A 23,656-nucleotide genomic window follows, 5' to 3' on the forward strand; every position below is an offset into this window, starting at 1 on the left:
TATCTGGGTCCACAAAGGGGCTACAAGAAAATATGAGGTTATTTTACCGAGCTAGCAGTAACTCCAGTTTCACTCTTGAGAAATACGGTGAAAAGGTAAAGTCTGCATCAAGCCAAGTGGCCCATACCACCAGTCAGAGCTTATCCTAGTTTCTGAAGCATAAATCTACTATAAGTGTTTCTATAGTCCCCCTGGATGTCACATTAGTTCATTGCAGCTTTATCCCCCCCCCCCCAAACCCCTCAATCTTGGTAGAGCGGTTTTCATTTGAGTGTCGAAAGTAATTCGCGTTTGCTTTGGTTTTGCATTACTATGCTTAGTGATTGGCTAAAAAAACTTGTGCCACTTTCTCAGCCAATCAGAAGTACAGTCAACTCTCGTTATAGCGGACACACTGGGGCGTCGTTTAGTGTCCGTTATAGCGAGAGTCCGTAATAGCGGGAGTCATTTCCAGTCAAACCTCTTTCGCTAGTAATAGTGAGTGTTCGCAATAGTGGGGTGTCCGCAAAGAGAGAGTTGACTGTAAAACCAAAACCAATCCTGATTCACTTTTGCACGTTTTTCCGCGCTTCGTGCCAGCTACATGCATTTGCTTCGAGTTTTGATTGGTCCACTGGATTGTCTGTGTCCTTTGTGATTGGTCAGAGTGATTACCTTGGTTTTGGTTTTTCAACACTCAATTGCTCTAAATGCAAATTCAGTGTAATTACCTTGGTGACTCTTCAATGACCTTCTGGTTTCGTCTCTGGATAGAACATTCTCTTTCATTCACGTAAACCTAAGTGTAACACAAAATTTGAAAACTTCAAGAAACAAGATTCAGCAAAAAGTATGTGCTCCCTTATAATTATATTATATTTTTTTTAATATTTAGAGGTTGAAATTTATTATAGAGCTGACAGTGTATAAAAAATAAATATAAAAAATACAGAAGTATACCGTAAACACCCGCGTATAAGCCGCACCCGCAGATAAGCCGCACCCTGAGTTTAACAACTCAAATGTTGGAAAAAAAGTTTTTTGTAAGTAAATCAAAGAAAATCCAAAGTCGAGTCAAAAATCCAAAGTTGAGTCTTTAGGAAGTCTTCTTCATCGAACGTAAACTCAATGAACATTGAAACAGAAAATACTTCAGTCTTACCCACAATTTGAGCTCTTTAATATAATGAAAACCAACTTTGACATATTATGGGTGATCTTTTTCTGGCATTTGTTGACAGGTATTTCTTCATTCAACGCAGTTTTTCCATAGGTTTTTGCGTGACAACAACAAGAACTTTCGTTTGCAGAACTTTCGTAGCCTCGTAGCCAGGCATTTGATCGGACGCGAAATATGGGACTAGGGCGAGAACGTAAAGCAAAACAAGATGGCGATGGAGGCGTTCGAGTTTCGTGGCTATCATTGACAAATTAAAGAGATTTGGGAGCCATCTATTGGAGATAAACTTGTTGCATAATGAGAGTTTCGTAATCAGTTCGACAAATTTTTCATCAAAGTGCAAAATGAGAGAGAAACAATTGGCCATCTTACTCGTGAATACTGGTGGTATTTTCTCGCTCGTAAAAGTATCAATATTACTGTTAAAGTAAAAGGCCATTGTCGACACTGCAAACAGTATAGGAGCTGTCAAACTTGCAAAAGCAATGACCGGTACTCTCTTGTAGTTTTAAGTTTTTTAATTTACATAATTTTCCATAAATTAGCATCAGTTAACAAAAATTTACGGCACCTTTTCCGAATGTTCCCGCAGATAAGCCGCACCCCCGCTTTCGAGCGAAAATTTTTGGAAAAAAGGTGCGGCTTATCTGCGGGTTTTTACGGTAAATTTTCACTTACTGCATTTCCATACTTGTCTCCAAGTACCTTTGGAAAAAGTAAGAATATAATTAAAACCACATTTATATACTATTATTAAAAGCACAGTAAACATCATAATTTAATAATCTAAATAATAATAAAATTTAATAATCCTTGTCCATCCTTGTTATATAATATTTTTCATACATGTATTAGGTTACACATTTGACTGTTTAAGCTACAAAGTTTAATGGCAAATCTCACAATCACATTCATTAAGAAGAAGCATGAGTAATGATTGCTGAAAGATCATACCTGAATCTCAATGTGTCTCGGATTGTCAATAAACTTCTCTACCAGCAACCTGTCATCTCCAAAGCTGGAACTAGCTTCTTGAGATGAAAGCCGGAATCCCTCCCTAATAAAACAATAGCAGTGTCTAAATGGCTTTAAATCAATAACTAACAGCTATGTCTTGAAATTAAATGTCAGTGCTGTAAGCGCTTTTGATGAGAACCCTGAGCTCTGGCAGGTATTCTATATAAATTTTATGAATTGCCAGCTAAAATTCAGCTTCCTATATTTAAGGGAAATATTTTCAGCTCTAATATTCCTCTCAGATAAGTGACTCACAAGGGTAGCCACCTATACTTCAAATGATGTTAAAAGCTTTGACTGGTTACACACTAAATTCAAAACTTCTCACTTTGTTTCTTCATCATTCCAAGCTATTCTCATTCCCTTGCCCCCACCACCAGCAGAAGCTTTGATCATGACTGGGTAACCTACAAATTAATGATGAAAATATTTGAATTATTAAATATTGAGAACCAGAGGTACGGGTGTGTAGAAAACCTCTTAGAGCATTGGGCCTTTTGCAGCCAATAGTCACGTGGTATAAAATCTGCCTTGCTGGAGGGCAAGCTACACACTGCCCAGGACATTCCAAAACAAAGAAACATCAAGGCTGACTGGTTGAAGTCCCTCTGCTTTGGATGTCGCAGCACGTAGCTGGCTCTTCAATAAGGGGGATATTGTACCAAGTGACCATTAGCTGCAAAGAGCCCACTGACCAGAACTAACAACAAAGTCAATCCAAATACATGTACTCATTGCCGTTTTCAGTGAAATGCGAACTCTGAAATTCACAATCCAACTAACGATTGCATTTTTCACGGCTGTCAATCATAATTATGGCGACAACCAATGAACCATGAAAAACAGAAACAAAACAAAATGGATTGAAATCTACCAATCACAACTGACAGACATGAACTTTTGACCCGATTAAGGTATCACGGAAGGAAAATTGGCATTTTGGTTCCAAGTCAAATTGTGTGCAAACCATCAATGATAACCCCAATAAAGTATACAGCTATTTCAATAAACGTTGTCGGTCAAAGCTAAAAGCTAAAAGGCAAGACCGTATGGCGTTCTGGGTATTCACTACAAATTTGCATATAAGCTTCATTAAGCATCATCGCACGTGGAGAATGCACCAGTTTGTTTTTCCTCTCAGGAGGCCTTTCTGTAGCTTTACTTTCACTGTTGCTTGGTTCTGAGTTTTGAAAATTCTCCTTAAATTCAGTGTAGCTAAAACCACCTTGTTTCACATGTCTGAAGAAATAGAAAACGTGCAAATTCGCGTTTGTCATGTCATTATATATTTTAGTATTCAGCACGTGCAGTTGCCCTCTTCTTCTACCCATACTGCCTTTCAGTCTTGTCTTTAAGCTTTGATCCCGACAACGTTAATTGAAATAGCTGTATATTTTCTGAAAGCTTATTGAATAAAGATTGTAATTTTGGATTTTGTTTTGATCATATAGACCATAATAAGCAACGTCAGCATTTTGTTTGCAATTATGATGTTGCGCAACTTTAGGTTTATTTGAGGATACATTTAAATGTGAGCCAAAACTTTTATGTGGAATTTGATCTGCATATATTGGTCTAAAAAACGGTGTCTCAGATTTTTCTTTTCTTGCTCCATTAATTTTTATGAATTATTAATCCTAAAGAAGCCCTAAAAATTCCATTTTAAAGTTTAAAAATTCATAAAAAATTAATGGAGCAAGAAAAGAAAAATCTGAGAAACCGTTTTTTAGACCAATATATGTAGATCAAATTCCACATAAAGGTTTTGGCTCACATTTAAATGTATCCTCAAATAAACCTAAAATTGCGCAACATCATAATTGCAAACAAATTGCTGACGTTGCTTATTATGATCTATATGATCAAAACAAAATTCAAAATTACAATCTTTATTCAAAAAGCTTTCAGAAAATATATACTTTATTGGGGTTATCATTGATGGTTTGCACGAAAACGCCAATTTTCCTTCCGTGATACCTTAAACTTAACTCTGTTTCCCGAGAGGTCCGCTAAGATGATTGACAGCAGCAAAAAAGCGTAAACCGTTGGTCGAGGATTGAATTTCAGAGTTCGCATATCAATGAGAACCGCAATAAAATTACATGATTCTTGATCAATAATAGACCTGCCACATATATGTGTTAAGTAAGCACATAGCCAGATGGGCCTGATCCTGACTGCTTTCCTTGATCAACTCATAATTCACCCAAAGGACGGTCAACATATTATTGGCAAGGAATGAATATTTCTGAGCTTACCTATTTCATTTGCGATTCTGACTGCATCCTCGTCATCCTGAAGGAAAGATCAAACTTAAATGAGAATAAAAACATTATAATAATAGCAACCTTTAAATTAATCAGACAAGTTTTGACTTCTTTTTTGTGATTAATCTGTTTTTTCTCACCTTGACAACACCTTCAAACCCAGGGATGATGTTCACGCCAGCCTTCTTGCCAATCAGTTTACTCTGGATTTTGTCACCCATGGCTTGCATAGCTGATGCTTTAGGACCGATGAAGGCAACACCAGCTTTCTCCTGTTGATAATATCAAAATAAATGTGTTAGAGAAAAGAAGCTTATATACCAGTATATATTGCAGTTAATTTTTGATCCCAGTTTATTTTTTATTTTAAAAGCAGATGGCCAACACAATGTGAGCCTGTAAGTATATCACTGGGCTTTCAATATCAGAGAGCAATATAGGAAGTTGAAACATCACCCCTTTTTTTAGGGAGCTCCATGAATTCCAGCTGAAGATTCATCACAGAATACCTCAAAGAGCTTTGGCAGATGTCAGGTCTTAATGAAAGCTCTGTGTCAACACTTGTCATTGAAACAGTGTCATGCACTTTCCAAAACTCTTGAGTTTTGTCAAAAGTACACTGCAAAGAATTATTAATAATTTATTATTTTGAAATCTTCTCTCTGTGAGTGGAAATCAAATGAGACTACAGTAAGACTGCCTTTTGCATTTGAAATATAACATTACATTCACAGAGATTCCAACCCTTTTTGAAGGAAAATAGGGAATATTTTTAGCACCGAATCGAAAGTGCTAACCTCTAGGGGGGTCTGGGGGCATATTCCACTGGGAAATTTTGCAAATTTAGGTTCTCTCAAGTGCCATTTCCGGCATTTTGACATCATTTCTTTCTTTCCTTGTTTTCAGAATTTCATGATAAATCGGGAGAATCTGATAAAATGCAGGAGAATCCAGATCAAATCGGGAGGGTTGGAGTCTCTGCATTCATGTAAATTAACTCTTACCAGCATAGAAACAAACTTGCTGTTCTCTGATAGAAAACCATATCCTGGGTGAACCTGCAAGACAATTGCAAAATTATTGTAAGTACACAAAATGTTTGTGGGAGGTGGCCCAGTGGTTATCTGCCCATATGAGTGATAGATTGAAGTGATCGAGAGGTCTGGGTTCGAGTCCTGACCAGGGCACTGTGTTGTGTTCTTGGGCAAGACACTTTTCCCCTTATAGTGTGTCTCTTCACCCACTATGTAAAATAGGTACCAGCAAATATATAAGCTGTGGTTAAATCTGTCAGTGATTTACTAGCATCCCATCCAGGTGGGGTAGAAATAGTCCTAGTCGCTTGATACTACAGAAACTGGGATAAGCTCCGGCCTGATGGGTCACAAGGCTCAAATGTAGACTACCTTACACAAAAGGTTACTACAAGGCAGAAAAGATGTCATAGAAAGAGTAATTAAAGTGCCCTGCCCACATCTAATCTTGAATACAATACAGTGATCCCAGCCAGGGCTTGAACTTGGACCTCTACTTGATCCAGAATGCAGCTCACCAGCCACTAGATAGGAAATATAAACTTCAAAAGCAATTCCCTTACCGCTTGTGCTCCAGTGGTGTTTATCGCCTCCATGATGGCGTCCATGTTTAGATAACTCTGATTGGTTGGTGGAGGTCCAACACAGAATGCTTCGTCAGCAGTTTTTACATGAAGCTACAAATGAAAACACATTTTAATATCAATACAACCAGTGCTAATGTTTGTCGTGACAAAAATAATGGAACTAAATTAAGATCAGATATGTGGTCAAATTCTCCAAACTTGAAGGGTAAGAAGGCAGGGCTGCAAATAACAGTCGGTCATCTGACATTGGCCGACCAAAATTTGCTCATGTCCGATGAAATCCCAAGAGTAGTCGGACATAATGTCCGGACAATTTTTTGATCGTAAATCATTTTATGGCAACGATAAAAAAAAATCTGTCCGACCACAATTTTGTTTTGTCCGACCAAGATGGTATCTTATTAGGACATAATTACGTCCGTTCAAGTGAAAAGAATTATTTGCAGCCCTGGAAGGGGATAAAGACAGCAGACTAAGGAGAAAATGTATTTTGATATCAACTCACAGCATTTGCGTCTGCTTCACTATACACTGCAACAGTTTTGATTCCAAGACGTTTGCATGTTTTCATGACCTGAAAATCACAAAGAGCACAGTTATTACGGTGTGAAAAAAGCAAGTAATAAATAAAAATACAATGTATTACTCACCCTGCATGCTATCTCTCCCCGGTTAGCAATCAGAATCTTGTCAAAAAGCTGTAAAAACACAATGAGAATACGAAAAAAGAATTACAACAGAATTGCATCTCTACAAGGATCCAACTTATAAAATAAATTTACAGGTTTTCATTTATAGTGATATATGTATTTGTTACATGTTCAAGTTACGGTATTTTGAGTTGCCTGGAATAGGGTATCCCTTTTATGGGACAGTTCTCTCAATATGTCATGGCATGGATGTTGATGCCCAAAAAGCATTGCAAAACTTTATACTTATAAGGTTATTTTTTGGAAATTTCAGATGAATAGCCTGACCACTTAAAGTACAGTTTGCCAATCCCCTAGAAGTGGACCCCCTTGAGACTAGAGAAACAACCCACAAGTTTATGAGAGGAGTCCACTCATACCAGATTGGGCAGGATCAAGATTGAGTGTCCACCCAAGGTGTCCATGCACTTAATGGGAGGTAACTGCCCCAGGGGGGGGGGGTACTCCGGCTTGTAAATGACTGGGATGATCAAAGGATTTTTTTGGGTTTGAAATTTTCGATCCCGGGATTTTTTTGGGTTGAAAGATTGGCGAATATTTTTTTGGGTGACTTGATTCAAATAGGGGATTTTTTTGGGTATTAAAAACGAATTAGAGTGCGTGGGGGTTGCCTTAGCGTATTTATGGTATGATGAATAATCAAACTCGAGCGTTATTGCCCCTCCTGGCAATTTAGGGGTAATTTGACAAGGGATTTTTTGGGGGGTTATTTTTGGTCCAGGGATTTTTTTGGGTAATGTCGGAAGACTTAAGGATTTTTTTGGGTCCTGAGTTTTGCCTTCATTCGATCATCCCCGTCATTTACAAGTCGGAGTACCCCCCTGGGGTATCTGCCCATAGGAGGTGTCCATTACTGGAGGTTAAACTTTACAGACTGAAGTACTCTAGACTAGAGATCTTGTTGCTATGTTTAGTCTCAAAGTGGGTCATAAATAGGTTTTTCATGGTATGTACAGGGTGTATTGAAAGGATTTCTAGGGTCCAGTGGCATACCCCTAACAATCTTCTAGGCAGTCACCCCTGAGATTTACTGCTCCTGACCTGTAGTTAAGAGAGCATTTTATAAGAGCATGAGATTGATGGATACCACCATCCCTAGTATGGCTGAAGGCATTAAAAACAGACCTGATCCTTTGGTATTGCCGAAGTCTGTACTCCTCTAAGGTAGATCTGTAGATGTCCATTGAATAGAAATGTTTATCACAGCAGGAAATGCCACTAATAAAATTACTTGTACAAATGTACAAACAATAAGCTTACAACTACTGTTGTTTAGCAATCAATGGACAGTTTTCTGAATTATTAATGATTTCATGGGTGCTAATAAAACAGCAAAAAGAAAAAAATTCTAGTGACATGGATTAAAACTATACGATGTTTTTGTTTATAATTATGCAATTTGATATGCCCCCAAATAAAAATACACTCCACAAAAAGACAATGGAAAAATGTGAAACCCCCTTTTAATTTCAACTGGACCCTCCACGAAAATAATATATAAATTGTCCAGGCATTACAAAAATATATCATAAAAGTGCGACTTTTCTGTGTGCTTTATAGCGTTTGACAGTAGGGTTATTTAATATTAGCTCAGAAATGCCAAGTTAATTATTATGCATGCAGTCTGGCCTTGCAACGCGTGCAATCGCTCACGGCGAAAGAAGAATCTAGCTTTTATCGCTACAGAAAATACTGTTTTGTCAAGGGGTCGACAGAAAAATACAATCAAGCCTAAAATACGCTACAAACCTGGCAGCAGGGCCTGCGAGACCCTCGCAATAAAGAGGACAATCCAAACCCGATCCCTCTACCAGCCATTTTGGAAGGTTGACCCGAGACGACTGGAGCCTGCAGGAGTTCTCTTCAGCGGATGCACTTTTAGGTCCGTGAGACACTGGAACCTAGCGCCTAGCAAATGACGTTTTGTGCTTCGAAACTTCACATACGAGAGTACTCTCGACTGATAATTCCTGTATTTTTTCATAATTTGGTGGCTGTAAAAGGTAACTAATAACGTCAATTTTATATTTATTGATATTTTGATCTTTTTAGTTCATCACTTTGTAGTTTTGTCGCTTTTGTAGTGCATTTTGGTCGTGTTGATTTCCTGTCATTTTCAGCATTTTGCACGTGCAGGCTTTCTCGAGCCTGTCGAATTCTTTGATCTTTTAACACACTGACGTTCGTATTTGTTGTGTAGTTGTTTAAAGATCATGATCATTCCAATTCGTTGTTTCACGTGTGGGAAAGTGATCGGGAACAAATGGGAATCTTATCTTGGCTTACTGCAAGCGGAATACACAGAGGGGTGAGTACATACGTTTACATGCATGAACAATTAATGCCAAAACAGGAAAATCCCAGATCAGTCGGGGGAATAAGTGCCAGTTTTGGCAAATCTTCATTAAAGCACTCAAAAATTTTTTAAATTATTTCATCCAATCAAAAACTGTCGCGAGCACTCACAAGTACACTGAAAGCAATGGCGCATACAAATATGTCATGTCGCTAAGCAACTTCTGGATCAAAAACCGCGGGCTCAGTCACTTCTCGGAGAAGTGATGTTGCCATTAACTGGCACTTGTTTCCCTTGACTGAGATAATCAGGGATCTGGTTGCTTCCTAACCACCCGCGACTTATGAAATCATGACAATTTTAATACATGTAGATGGCTTGAATTGACTGGGATGGTTTGGAATAAATGGTAAACTAGAAAGCATTTCTATTTTGCCATTGCATCCAAGATTTCTCTGATTTTCAGAGATTCCAGGGTGCAATCTCTCTAGATCCTATGCTAAAGATGCAACAGGTCTTTCAAAGTTCTATGCCAATCCGCCCGTGCCTATCACCATGTTATGTCAAGCACTGCCTCACTCACATACAGGTAAAGACCGAGTTCCTATGCCAGTATGCTGCATTCCTATGGAGCCCATACTGAAAATCTTTGGAATAACATACATGTAAATAAAATGCGCCCCAGGCTGGAGAACATTCCAGACTTATGAAACAAAAATCCTGTCAGTCCATTGGGATGTGACTTGTCCAGCATTTGTTTTTCTTAGTACTTAACCTTTGCGCAAAACAATCTTGCATGTCAAAATAGTAGGACATTTGGGACTGTCAGCAGGTTTTGAAAAGATCTTGAATTCTACCTTGCCCTTCAGACAAGCAGCTCTCAAATTTTACTTTCCCGGAACAGATGCATGTTTGCCTTCAGTAGATTACTTTTTCAGCAGATGACTTGCCTGGGTCCTTGCCCACTGGAATAGTGAGCATGAAAAGTCACTTGCCCAGCGGGAAAATCTACTTGTCCCAGGTGACCAGATGGCGCTTTTTTCAAGCCCTGTGCCAGAAAAAAGGAATTACGTACAAGAAGGGCCTTCCATAGTCTGTACTATTTCTGGGTTTAGACAAGGAAAAGTCCCTGCCAAAGTCATGAAGGGTATTTTCTTTGTACAGTAGTTGTTGCCACCAAGAAATCAGGGTGGGTCAATCTAGTTTTCCTTGTTAAAAATTGTAATTTTGTAAAAATTAAAGGAGGCTCTTCTTACAGGAGAGATGTGATTCAAACAAGGTAGTTTTAAAGTCGCAAGCTTTGTGGGCCCTGTTGTGGGCTCTGTTTAGGACTGCTAACACTATTTACAAGTTCCCATTTTCAGATTTTGAAATAAAACTCAAACTCAAACTCAGGTTACATGTATCTACGGATCTTTTTTTTTCTTGTATTCATTTAGAGATGCTCTTGATGCCTTGGGACTGAAGAGATACTGTTGTCGAAGAATGCTTCTTTCGCATGTGGACTTGATTGAAAAACTGTTGAATTATGCTCCCCTTGAAAAATAAACTGTACATCGATGTTGGATTGTAATACAAGTTTATTTGGAAGTTGTGATGGAACTGATAAATGTAGCAGCACATAGTGCACTTTACTAAGATCTTGCTGTTACAGGCTCTGGAATTCATCATGTACTGTTGTCAACACTTTGTTAATAGTTTGTTTAATTTCTTTTTGTGCAACTCAGCTAATCTGAGTTCTCTGCCTCTGGTCTTTGATTGCATTTGTAGTTGATTAGGCAATAGGAAAACCAACTTAAAGATGTACATGTAAACAAATAAAGCAAACTATTGATTAGCACTAAATGTTCATCTCACTAGCACATATGGTTAGCAAACTTTTTCAAAGTACTTTTGTCGGTTGAAAAAAGATACGGCTGTTGACTTGTGTAGTTTTTTTGCAAAGTGGTTGTATCTTATCTGTGGTAATCCAGTTTTGAGAAATAAGGTAACCTCAGAGAATACCACGAGCCCAGCGTGGAATAGCCAGTTAATCTGTCGTTTCCTTTTTTGAGAGTGCGCAGGAGAGCCGCGTGGAAAAGCCCGGTGCATGACAGGGGGCATCGAGGAACAACAGGGTGAAGAATTTCTCTTGGAACTTGTTTTCAGCTCCCATCCGTGCCCCAAGCTTTTACGCCTCTCGCGCGCTCTCAAATTACGCAGGAAAGCCCTTGGAGTGAGCAGACTTTTGCGGAGACCGAAAGTTTTCGTCTACGCTCATATCGTTTTGAGCAGGTTCAAATTCGATATCGACACACGTCATGAACTTTAGCAAGAGAACGGTTTCAAGCGTCAGAGCTTATGCATTGCCAAGTAATATGAATAGCCCGAATAGGGATTTTAGATTGATGAGTGAGGATTTAAATCGCGTTCGTTTAACTCAAATCTTAATTTTCTCAAAGTTAAAGAAACTGTTATGCAGCTTCGGCAAACATCAACTTGACGTTGATACTAGGGTATACAAACCGCCGTAGCGGTCTGAACAGCCGACGTTTCGAGCGTTAGCTACTTTGCTCCGTCGGCTATTATTAAACGCTCAAAGATCAGCTTTTCAAAATTCGCTACGGCGGTTTATTTATCTTTATCAACTTCAAGGAAGTTGTTAATGAAATAGGTGTTTTAATTTTGTCAACTGCCTACCATGCTGACTGCCATTGTCGTTGGATAAAGGCACAGAGAGCCAAGGTAACCGGTTGAGATGTTTATTAAGTGTACAATAGGAGTACAAAAAATTGTATCTAAGTGTTCAGTGCTGAGTGTTTATAAACCGCCTGTTAACGTGTTGTATCAAGTTTACTATTTCTAATTCGCCACTGGTTTTCGCTACTTTCAGCTACCATTTGTCTTTGTGGTAACTGTGATTATCCATATTAACTAGAGCGTTTTATATCTTTTCTAAAACTGAAATCTCAAAGCCGATTACTTCAACTGTGGATAGTGCAACGGGCCAATAAAAAATCTTACGGCGGGAAACCAACGCCGAGCGCGGGAAAACGTGTAACCGGCTGTAAACGCGGGAAAAACCACCTGAGCGAAACCACCACTGCTTTTGTTTTAAGTCTCCTGATTGGACAAGAAAACAACATCATAGCTCTGACGTTAGAGGATCTAAAAAGACAACGTGACGTATTTTTCAACCAATCAGAAGCTATACCAAAACTAATCGTGAGCTGGCAAGCGTCTTTTCCCGCGCTTCACACAGGGTACAAGGTTTCGGCTTTGATTCTGATTGGATCATTTCGGGTCTGTGTGACATTGAAAACTTCTCGCGGATATTTCCACATGATGCAGCTTTTGCAGGCTAAGGTTCAGCACTACACCAAAAAACTGTTCGATCTCTCGATATTAGTTCGTGAATACGACCTCTTCTTCTGTTTTCCCGCTCGTGTGGACAAAATTGCGCAAATGAAGGCGGAGCCAGTCCCTGCCACAAATACAAAGAAAGCCCAGCTCAATTTACAGTGGCCCAGCTTGTAAAAATTAGCATCGTTTCCACAAGCTTGCTTGAATTCAACACTTCCCCATCCTGATGGGTAAATACCACAGGATATTGCAAGAAGGAAGCCTGAAAATTAAAGAAAATAAAGTCAGTGTTTTATTACTGAGTGTGATCAAAACTTAGCTTCAAAATCATTTGTCGAAATTATCGATTAAGTGATTGCGCAGTAAAGTTTCCCGTTACACATACACAGGAGTGGCCAAGAAAGTAGGTCTGCATAGCGTACATGTGGCTTAGCCAAAACGTGTTAGAAGATTGAATGGTCTTGAATTACTTTAACAGTACAGTGAATAAGTCAAACAACTTCGCCAAAGCTGTAGTTCTGTAAACCCTTCAAACGCTGATGTCAATATACGAATACTCATCACTAGACTCCAGACAGCTCTTTGGTCTCTTTGTGCAAGTTGGGCCATGAGCTACAGCAGGGCTCCTGGCTCAAGACAGGGATAATTCTCACGAATTTGTATTGTTAAGGAGAAGCTTGGTTTTGGTCATCGTTTGGAAATTCGTTGAAGCTGCACAATCGTTCGTTCGTGAAGTGAAAGACTTTATTTAATGAGGGTGACCCGTGACAGTAACGTAAGTTACTGATAAACTTGGGGCCCTCAGCTTAAAATAATTAGAATGCTAAAAATAAAAGTTCGTGTACGTGGCATTAATTCTAACGGGCTAATCATATGGAGTCAGTTACAAATACAACAAGCTATGGTTGAAACTTGAAAAGGCAAACAAACCCCATGTGTAGGCGCTGTTTGCGGCCAATGAAAATGGCGGATAAAAAGATCTATGCCAGGAAATTTCGTAAGATCTAAGAAATGCCAAGTATTTAATAATTGTTTTCTGGAATGTTGTTTCTGTTTGAACATTCTTGACTTCCATTTATAAAATGTAAATTTTAAAGTTAAATTAACTGGGTTCCTATCCGAAGAAAAGGAAAAAGGTTAATATTCAGAAGTATGTTGACCTTCCAAGCAACAGGCTTTTAAATATGAAAGCTTTTCTAATCGTTTCCTTCCCTTCGCATTTAAGTCGGACACGGCGGCGTTTATTTAGCTTTATTTTCATCACAAATCAATTGATGCCTTTTCATGATCTTTCTTGTGGAAACAATGAAAATGCTCGCTATTGGAGAACCTCACCTGTGTGTATTGGCTTGAATTTCAAAAGCGGAAAAACAAAGCATTGTTTATAAAACAAAAAGTTTCCTTTTCAACACGATTACTAGGTCAGTTTCCTGTGGTCAGCTAAATGACCCGCACATTTCAGTCATAACTCACGAAAGATATAAACTATCTGTTTCGTCGTTCGAGCGATCTACTCAATGTTAGCACACGAAATAAAAAAACATTTGTTTTCTTTTGAAGTAGGATTAAATTTAAATCAATCTCTTTGTGAACTAAACCCTTGCTAATTTTACGGGAATTTATAATGTGGTTGTGACCTCTACCTAAAGAACTTTGGCGGCCGCTTTTAAATTAATAGCCTTTGTGCAAATCACACAATTAATTTCACTGTAATTTGCTAAGTTATTAGAACTTGCAAGAAGTAAGAAGAGTGAATTAAAGCGTTTACTTTTTACTTCGATGTGCTAACTATACTCGCTTTTTGTGTTAAGGAGGACGTTTGCGTGTTTTTTCTCTTAACCCGTTGACTGACATGGTTTACCAAAGACATAATCTTGTGTGATGAACTTTGCAAACTTTTGAAGTTAATTGTGCGTGTAGATTTACAACACTAGACAAAAGACACGTTTCCAAAAGGGATACTTGTCATTTGATAAGTCATATTTCATCGTTGTAGATAAGAACATACTTGTAAAGCCCAAACAGAAAACCATTTAAAAAAGCAAACAAACCTCTGCGCGAGGTGTTGGACTTAAGGGTTTGAAATTGTTCTCTAAGTATTTCGGCACCTATGTAATTAAATTAAATTTAGCGCATTTGTGTTTGTCCATATCGCATACTTACCGGCCAAGAATTGAAACGCGCCTCCAACTCGTGCAGAAGTTTTTGTAACAATGTCTTTTAAACAGCAGGACAATATGGCTGTCAAAGCAACGAGCAATAAAAACCCACAACCGATTCCCATCATAACAGTACAAGCTTTCCATGCTTCGGAAGGAATGTCTTGAAAACTTGCGTACCTGCCGCAAGCTCGTTGAATGGATGAAAGCCCATCTTTTCCTTTTATCAAGAAGTTACAGCGGCGAAATACACCCAAATAAACTGTAGTGTTGTAGATGTTCCCTTCTATCCAATACGGGAGAAAATATCCCGTAGAAGCTAACAGCGAGCTTAGAACGGAGAGCGTAACCCAGAAGAAACCAGTTGTTGTCAAATTGTGCGACATGGCTACTTTAAAATGGACTTCGCTGACAAATTAACACCTGTTCGCTCTAGTTTGCCAGTCGAAATGTTTACGAAATTGCGTCGTCTTCTTTCGTGAAGCTTGTTTGGGCTAAAAACAGCGGGAAACTCCGAAGCTCTTCGACAGATTTAATCACATCCGCCCAAATTGAATTGATTCGTACGGGGTAAACATTGGCAAAATTGAATTTTTTTGCGGTCTGTACCTCGACGCCTCTGAACACGGTGACGATTGCTGTAAGTCAACTGATATCGCGTTTCTTGTTTGTGTTTTTCAAATTACATCAAATCTTCTGTCAGTTGTGATTTGTAAACGGCAATCGATCTCGAATACTGGAAAAAATGCGATTATGCTAATACGCTACATAGTTACACGTGTGAGCTAAGTACTTCAAATGGGTTTCGTGCTTGAGTGACTGAGAAAAATAGACACAGAAATCTGAGGTTTTTGTACCATTGCGAACACATTTATCTGTAGATAACAGTCGGGGATATGTTGATAACAGCTCTGTATTTCCGGTACAAGAGATTGCTATTTGGGTGATCACGGCGAGAATCACGGGATAGTTTTGAGGTGATCATGAAACAATCTTGGATCGAAAAAGGTGATCATTTCTTGAATTCTCAAAACTTGCCTCCCTCACAATGCATTGACATTATGTGGAGAAATTAAAACTTGATCACTTGTAAGGCTTGCAGGATTATTTAAAGGGGCTATGTTGTTAATTTTGAAATCATTTTGCGGCATAAGAATTCATCTTCAAATCGAAAGGAAATTCCGAGATTAAAAAGCATACCTTTGGAAAGATCGGCTAAGATTTAGCTGGATTATTGTACCAGAAGAAGGGAAACTCCTTTCCGGACTCAAGAGAAATTTCGAGAAATTAGAGTTAAGCCATTGATCTATAGCTATAGAATCTTGTTTTGTCGTATTATGTGAAGGACCTGATAGATAAGAGAAGTGACATGTTTTTAACGTACTAGACAATTTTTTTCATTGACAATTTTTTTTAATGTACTAAGCTATGGACTCACTCACGGCCTGTCTCTACCCAGGCCTGACTCAGGCTTTAATCTGTTGAATTTTTAACTGGAAACCTTGTACCAACCGTCAGCGTTCCTATCAGATTGAGTATCAAGCTATTCAAGATGGTGGCTCCCACGATTATTAACTCAAGGCTGTGACTGTTTGATCGGCTTTCACTGAGTGCCCACTGAATTCCTCTAGTAAACTCACTTCAGTTCACCTAGATCATAATGCTTACTTAAAAATTCAGACTTAAAGTTTAATAAGAGTAGCTTAGGAAATAAATTCTCTGTAAAAATACTTTTTGAGGTTATAATAATACTGACCCTGCTAATAAGGAAATTCAGATCTGATTGTTTTTATCTTTGCTTGAATATTTTACAATATCCGCGCTCTAAGTTTTTATATAGTTTTGAACCTTCGAGTTTTCTAGTTCTTCACACTAAATAGTCTAGATATTTTTTTATTATTATTTGTTGGAGCTCAGGAGCTGAGAGATGTTCTTCTACATATGTATATTTATAAAAGAGCCGGCAATCTTCTGGCGGGATTAAGTTCTTGAGTGCAGTGGCCTCTGATTTTCTCAGGCAAAAATGTGGATTTACCAAATCCCTTAACAAACAAGATCCCCGAGTTCCTTGGTTTTACTGCTGTCGTAATCACATGTAGAAGGCATACCAGAGATGTCAGAGATCCAACAAATTTAAGAACTTTGAAAAAGAATACCTTCGGTGGCGTGAAACAGACCAAAGACTGGACCGATGTAACGGATGATTCGTTAAAAAAGTTGTGGGTTATTGATTTGACCGATGCTTCAGGAGTTGCTTTTGTGAATAAAACTGCTTTTTTTTAGCTTGTTTTCAGCTTTGCTCACCGCCACATGGTTCGCGTCAAAAGATCGCAAAAGACCACCAGCCAAGCAGACCTTTCATTCTGCTCTCTTCTGGGCTTTTTGTAATAATAATAAAGATATTTTAGCAGGGAGCCCACGTCACAAAAAGGTGGTTTTCAGTGGGGCCCTGCATAAAATAAATAACAAATATGATAAAAATGGTTAAAAAGTGAATATTAAAAATAGAAGATGAAAAAGTTAAATTTTAAAAAATGAATATAAGAAATTAAAAAACTTATCAAATACTTCTAATATGTCTTTTAAAAGTTAAAATGTCAAATGCGCTTTTTGCTTTGTCGGGTAAAATGTTCCATTCGTGAGCAGCTTGATTAATAAAACGGTTCTGGCCCCAGGAGCGACATGACTTGGGCCTACAAATGTCATTTCGTCCACGAGTATTATAATTATGAATGTCTTTAAAGCTATAAAAATTAAAATCCCAGTCAATCAAGCCATTTAATGCCTTAAAAAACAAAATTAATCTATGAAGTCTTCTCCTTTCCATTAAATTATCCCAGCCAAGCTGTTGGAGCGCCTCGGTAGCAGATGAATGCCTTGGCATATCGAGCACAATTTTGGCAGCTAAATTTTGCAGAACTTGGACTTTCTTCTTAAGAGTCAAATTGGCTTTGTCTCCCCATGTGACATCCGCATTGTCTAACAGAGGTATTATAGTTGTTTTGGAAATCCTTCTATCCTTGTAAAGCGCTTTTTGTGACGATCCGGATTGAGTAGGGACAAATCCAGACAGTTTTATGCTTTATAGCATAGACGTTTGTGGAAGAGCAAGGCCAGGGTCCAAGGGCAAAGCAAAACTACATTCTCTTCCCTGTGGAGAGATCATGACTGCTTACATGATGTGTTTACCGGCTTTTTGACGTGGACTCCAAGATGGCGGTCGGCGAGTTCTTCTTCACACCTCTGGTTCTCTTCATCGTCCCAAAATATTGCCACGATGAATTCTTTCTCAACTTTAACTTCTTTCACGGTAGGTAAAACAACAGATTTACAGATTTCTGCTTGCATTTCGTGTTGAAACGCTATAAATCTTCTTATTTCATCATTACTTTTGTATATTTTTCGATTTTGACCGGCCGGACTTTGTTCAACGGGATTCTTTTATGCTTATTCGACTTTTTTTAAAGCAGAAATTTTGTTTCTATTCATGTTGCAGTTGCTTGTCTGAAGATTGCGGTAAGCAAAGTTTTGGGTTATGGCATTGTCGTCGGATCAGCAATTAGTAAGTTAACAATTTTAGATTTGTTCAATGTTTTGATCATTAGTGTGATCTGTCGATCCGAGGAAGGTTTTGTGCATATTTTACCAGCTTTTCCCTGTGGTTGACCTCCGTTCCACGAAGATATGTTAGGAAATACAGGGAGGGAGAAGGCGGCAGGGGGGGATTACATGGAGACCTGCCCCTTGTGTAGCTTGAAGGATAGAACATGGGGAATTTGTAAACATTGGGGAATAAGATGACTAAAATACTAAGACTGCAGTCAGGGATGGACATCAGAGTGTAAAACTTGTGCTTGAAACTGACTTGTGTTAACGTTAGACAAACAACTTCAGGCTTCATTGGTTTTTAAAAAGCCAACTGAGCAATGGCTTTCTAACGATTCACAATTCTGCGTGTGCTGCACCAGCAAAAGATAATGAACGACGGCTGCACAAGATCAAGGAGGGACTTGTAAACATCTGGAATGTTGATATGTTCGTTTCCTGCATATTTGCTGTTTCTCTGCGAAGACCAGATCTTGAGAAAAAGTCTACAAGTCCCTTGCGTGATCTTGTCAGGGTGAGACGAAAATAAAAAACTCAGCTTGCCTTTCGGGCAAGCTGTTATCTTATCTCACTTGCCCAAAGCTCTGAGAAGCTAGCCCGACAGTAATTTGCATAACTAATTATATGCAAACATACTTGGAAAGTTGCACATGCCCTTAAAATAGAAACTAGGCTTCCAAAAAAAATCCACTGTGACTTGAATTGGCTTGCATTGGCGCTGTTAGCAAATAGCATCATTTATAAAATTTGATTTACCGGTAGGTCTGCCTGCTGCACACTCATTTCTGAAGTTTGCCATCAGAAAAAAAAAAGAAAAAAAAAACCAATGTTACTTGCCTATCGGGCAACCCGTGGGCAAAAGACGCTAGCCCAAGCAATCAATCCACTAGCCCCGGGCTATCAGACAGCACTTTTGTCGTGCCCTATCTTGTGTATGTTACATTCTGGGGATTAAGACAGTTTGTTTGCAAAAGAAAATGTAAACCAGGGGGCCTTTCCTGGTAAAATCCCCACCTTGGCCTGGTTTGCTACGGAGTTGACCACAGAGTTAAACGTTACTCAGGGGAATTTGATTCATATAATTGCCCATGTTATTTTTTGCAGTCAAAATCCCTCAGATTATCAAAATCTTACAAGCCTCCAGTGTGGAGGGTCTGAGCTTGATGTCATTTCTTCTTGAGCTGGTAGCGATGACTGCAACTGCAACATATAGTTTTGCCAAGGCATTCCCTTTCAGGTATGTTTACTGTATATTTACGTAAAAAAAATAGGGTTGTCTGACATTTGCAGACTGCAGACTGAATAGCACAGTCTCTGGTTAGCCTGTTAAGGTTACCTCTCAATAATGGCAATGGTAACATGATATATACTCTAAGTCTGCAGTCTGAAAATGTCAGACACCGACAACTAGCAACTAAATTTTAGTTGTAAGAGGCCCTACAAGGTTAAAACAGCACTTTGTGCCCCCCCCTTTTTGCATGTCAAACAAACATGTTTGTCTTGAAAGGAGAAAGGATTGTTTTACCAGTTTCCTATCTCCAACCCCCTCAATGTTATTCACTTCATTGCTCTGATCACTGTATTATTTTTGCTTTTCAGTGCTTGGGGTGAAAGTTTGTTCATGTCAATCCAGACCTGTCTTCTCGTCATGATGTACTTTTACTACACCAACAAACCTTTGCTGGCCGTCATCTTCCCTTTCCTGTACGGTGCCATCTGTTATGTTCTAGTGTCTGGTCTTACCCCCATGTCCGTCTTGGTGCAATTCATGTCACTTAACGTTGTCTTTCTCATCATCAGTAGGGTAAGTGTCTTTGTTTACACCGTTTTTTTAACAAAATGTAATTTCGCCATCAAGAGTTACGGTACCAGCTCACAGCGGTCAAACGCAAAAATTGATGTCACATCCGGTCTTTGCCACCTCGAACTTTTGACTCCAAAGTTGGCAAAGTTTTGCAAGAAATTGTTAAAGAAATAGTACGGTGAAAGAACCGTTCAAGCTGGGACACTCAGTGGAGATGCATTATCAAATTTCCAATCCATAAGCGGCGTATAAACCTTAACTTTCCAGGGACGGCGTTAACTTTTGGCTTTAAAGCAAAAGTTTACTGAAAAATTTAAGACTTTGTATGGAAACTTTTGGCGGCAATTACACATGAACTGCGCACGCGCACTGCGTTTGACCGCTGTGTGCGGTACCAGTATATGTTGTTAAACAGACAGGTAATGAGAATTACAAAACAATCAACTATCTGGAGGGAATATTGTCTCCATGAATTGCCAAATTCTTAGAACTAACAAGAATTATTTGAGAAGTGTATGACAGCTAGTAAGCAGAATTGAATATTTTGAGCTTTTAAGCCTGGTTTTTGCTAGCGACACAAGCACAAGCACAAGCACAAGCATAAGTAGTTTGTGCCAAGTGAAAATGAACGTGGACAAAAGCACAAACACAAACATAAGAACTTGATGTTTACTACCGTAGTTACTAGGCTCAAATGCTCAGATGTGGGAAAATCTTGAACAAAAGCTTTAAGTAGGTAGACATTGCCAGATGTCGAAATTTCCTTGTGCTTATGCTGCGTCTTGTTTTCACACAGCATAACGTGAACACAACCACAAGCTCAAGCTCAAGCACAAGAAAGGGAAAAATTTTGATCCTTGTGCTTGCGCTTGCGCTTGCGCTTATGCTTGCATCAAGGCTGTTTTCACAGTAAAATAAAAGCTGTTATGCTTGCATCTGCACTTGTCTTGAGTGCTAGACAAAACCAGGCTTTAAGCTAAACCAGTGCAGGTTGTTCAAGGTGCAGGCAAATAATTGTATTCAGTGCGTGGAGAGAGGCACTTTGAGAGTAAAGTGTCTTGCCCAAGAACACAACAAAATTGCACCAGACAGAGGTCTCAATCTGAGTCCGTCACACTAGCCATTAACCTACTACCTTATTACATGAAATTTTCGCGACACGTTAATTTCAAGATTTTGATGTGCGCATATTTTGCGACAATTAAATTTCGCGATTTTGCGAACATTTTGTATTTTGAATCACTTTAATTTCGCGTTTTTGGGTAAGACACAATTTACATTTTTACATTTAACATGCTTTTGAATTAAACAAAACAACTTCATCAAAGGAACAATAACATCAAAATTAACAAAAACGCAAGGGCGGGACGAAATCTCGGCAATAGCAACAACAGAGCAGTTCTCACAATGTCTACAAGAGAATCAAGGTTTACATTGAAAATTCCTTCCTTCAATGGTATTAAACCTATTCTTTCTTAAATACTAACATATGCTAGTCACTTAATTTTCGCGTCATGTTATGTTCGCGACACTTATTGTTAGCGTCACTTTAATTTCGCGATTTTTTTAGAATCGCGAAATTCGCGAAATTTAAGTGTCGCGAAAATTTCATGTAATAAGGTACACCTCTGCATTGACTCTGTGTAGATGTTTATTTACAATTCATTCTTCTTAAAGCTTTTACAGATAGTCACCAACTTCCGTAATGGCCACACCGGCCAGTTGTCATTCATCATGGTCGCGTTGCTGTTCCTGGGAGCAGTAGCACGCATCTTCACCACAATACAAGAGACTGGCGACAAGGTCATGCTGATCACATTTCTTGTTTCCACGGCGCTGAATGCAACCTTAACCTTTCAGGTTCTGTACTACTGGAATGTCAAGCCTGACTTAAAGAAGAAGGAAGCCTAGTCATATCTTGTCTTGTCTTGGGTTACACATGTTCATATTATTTTTTTATGATTCTCAGGGGAAAAGCATTGGTTTACACAGTTGCACGATGCATAAAATTCAAGCAAGTCTTGAAATTTTTAAAAATCTGTATTAAATTATTGGGTTAATGGGGGACAGTTTATTTATTAATCCCCCAAAACTTAATTGTGAATAATTATTTGAATCATTCTTTGACGTCCAGTTTTAAGATAATGTATTTGGTTTTAACTTGTTATTCTAGTAGAAAGTTAACATTATTAAAATTTGGGTACCGTAATGATTCGATTTAGCGCCCTCCTTCCAATAAGCGCCCCCTTCCGAATAAACGCCCCCCTTTAAATGTGTTTTTGTAAATAAGCGCCCCTATTCCAATAAGCGCCCCCATTCTAATTAGCGCCCCCGTTCTTATAAGCACCCCTATTCTTATAAGTGCCCCTATTGTGGATAACTGCCCATACTGAAGTCATTGACGTCAACTAGATAAACTCCTGACCGTTCGCCGTACAGTTCATGTATATATTTACTGCTAAAATGAACAATTATTTTAAAATAAACTGAACTTTAAACAATTTCTAACTGTTACAGTTTCTGTTATTGTTAGATACATTTGGTTGTTTCTTAAGAAATTAAATAAGCGCCCTGTCTCGAATAAGCGCCCTCCCTCGAGGTGCCAAAAGTAAATAAGCGCCCCGGGCGCTAAATCGAATCATTACGGTAATCTCTTATGCCTTTGAATGACACATGAACCCTAAGATGTCCACCAAGATAATTAAATGACCCTAGTCAGCCATGCCCGGGGGGGGGGGGGACTCGCATATGAAAGTGACGGGGATGCTCGTCGTCTCGCTTAGGAATGTAAATTTCGGACTTTTGGTCTCGCTTAGGGTGTTCCGGGGAAAAACGCCCAAAACGCCAATATTTTTAGCCATAATGGTCTCGTTTAGGGTTACACACGAAGAAATATACAAATATAAACTCTGGACATTCTTAGTTTTTTGGTATCTTTTAGGGGTCAAGAAAGGCTTGAGCCACACCCAGATTGGTCTCTTTTAGGGGTTCTTTTCAAAATTTCCGATGAGCATCCCCGTCCCTTTAATATGGGAGTCCCCCCCCGGGCAGCCATGCCTTTATTCTTGTTTACATACGAAAGTTCAGTATTACATTTAACCTGGAGCGAGTCTAAAATAATAAAAGAGGTCACTGTGAAACTACTAAAGGTAATTAAACAGACTTCCAGTAACACAACTAAGGAACTTGCAGGAATGCAATAAGATTTCCCTTCCCCATACAGTTTTCATAATTTCGATGGCATGGGAAATGGCAATGCCTGACTAGGGCAGTGTAAAATGCAATCTGAGTTTTAAAATTCGGGGTTTGTATGTTTTTAAAAGGCACAGTTTCTACATTTACATGTATTGTAGCAGTTAGAGTCCATCTAAAAAATTAAGGGTAGGTGTGGACTTTATTTAGAGAGTGTTAGAAAATTGAGTGTTTTTCCATTGTTAATAAACGTGATGGTTCTTGAGTGAAATGTTGCCTATGTAGCAGTTTCTCACAATGTTTGCATCTTTTTTTTATGTTCACACTTATTGATTAGTGCTGCTAATCAACATGATCAGTAGTGCTGAGGGACAGATCATTTTTTTTTTTTTTTTGGGCGATTTCCCCAAAAAAATTGCTGCACAGAAAAAATGTCAGAAAAAAAATTCGTACAAGGGGAACCATAAGTAAAAAAAATATATA

The 23,656-nt window shown here is 38.7% G+C and overlaps 4 protein-coding genes across 4 annotated transcripts in view; 3 read left to right on the top strand and 1 right to left on the bottom strand.

Moving 5' to 3' along the window:
* Positions 1-149, top strand: part of LOC144663311 (uncharacterized) — a 21,171-nt gene extending 21,022 nt beyond the window's left edge. Inside the window, exon 26 of the mRNA XM_078524208.1 lies at positions 18-149. Within this exon, the coding sequence (XP_078380334.1) occupies positions 18-149 (132 nt within the window). The remainder of the gene's footprint in view (positions 1-17) is intronic.
* Positions 150-8,691: 8,542 nt separating this feature from the next.
* Positions 8,692-10,887, top strand: LOC144663183 (DNA-directed RNA polymerases I, II, and III subunit RPABC5). The gene is made up of 3 exons (XM_078524107.1): positions 8,692-8,777; positions 8,975-9,082; positions 10,510-10,887. Exons 2-3 carry the CDS (start codon positions 8,988-8,990, stop codon positions 10,616-10,618), a joined length of 204 nt encoding a protein of 67 aa, XP_078380233.1. The 5' UTR covers positions 8,692-8,777; positions 8,975-8,987; the 3' UTR covers positions 10,619-10,887.
* A 660-nt stretch (positions 10,888-11,547) lies between these two features.
* Positions 11,548-15,355, bottom strand: LOC144663233 (LHFPL tetraspan subfamily member 6 protein-like). Its single transcript, XM_078524146.1, has 2 exons — positions 14,576-15,355; positions 11,548-12,674 (listed from the first exon to the last, which is right to left on the bottom strand). Exons 1-2 carry the CDS (start codon positions 14,955-14,957, stop codon positions 12,424-12,426), a joined length of 633 nt encoding a protein of 210 aa, XP_078380272.1. The 5' UTR covers positions 14,958-15,355; the 3' UTR covers positions 11,548-12,423.
* A 2,346-nt stretch (positions 15,356-17,701) lies between these two features.
* LOC144662236 (mannose-P-dolichol utilization defect 1 protein-like) lies at positions 17,702-22,697 on the top strand. Its single transcript, XM_078523005.1, has 5 exons — positions 17,702-17,881; positions 18,068-18,133; positions 19,282-19,414; positions 19,777-19,981; positions 21,659-22,697. The coding sequence occupies exons 1-5, from the start codon at positions 17,785-17,787 to the stop codon at positions 21,890-21,892; spliced, it is 735 nt and encodes a 244-aa protein (XP_078379131.1). The 5' UTR covers positions 17,702-17,784; the 3' UTR covers positions 21,893-22,697.
* Positions 22,698-23,656: the final 959 nt, after the last annotated feature.

Source organism: Oculina patagonica, chromosome 8 (assembly GCF_052425735.1).
Source record: "Oculina patagonica isolate OP01 chromosome 8, crgOcupat, whole genome shotgun sequence".
Classification (NCBI taxonomy): Eukaryota; Metazoa; Cnidaria; class Anthozoa; order Scleractinia; family Oculinidae; genus Oculina; species Oculina patagonica.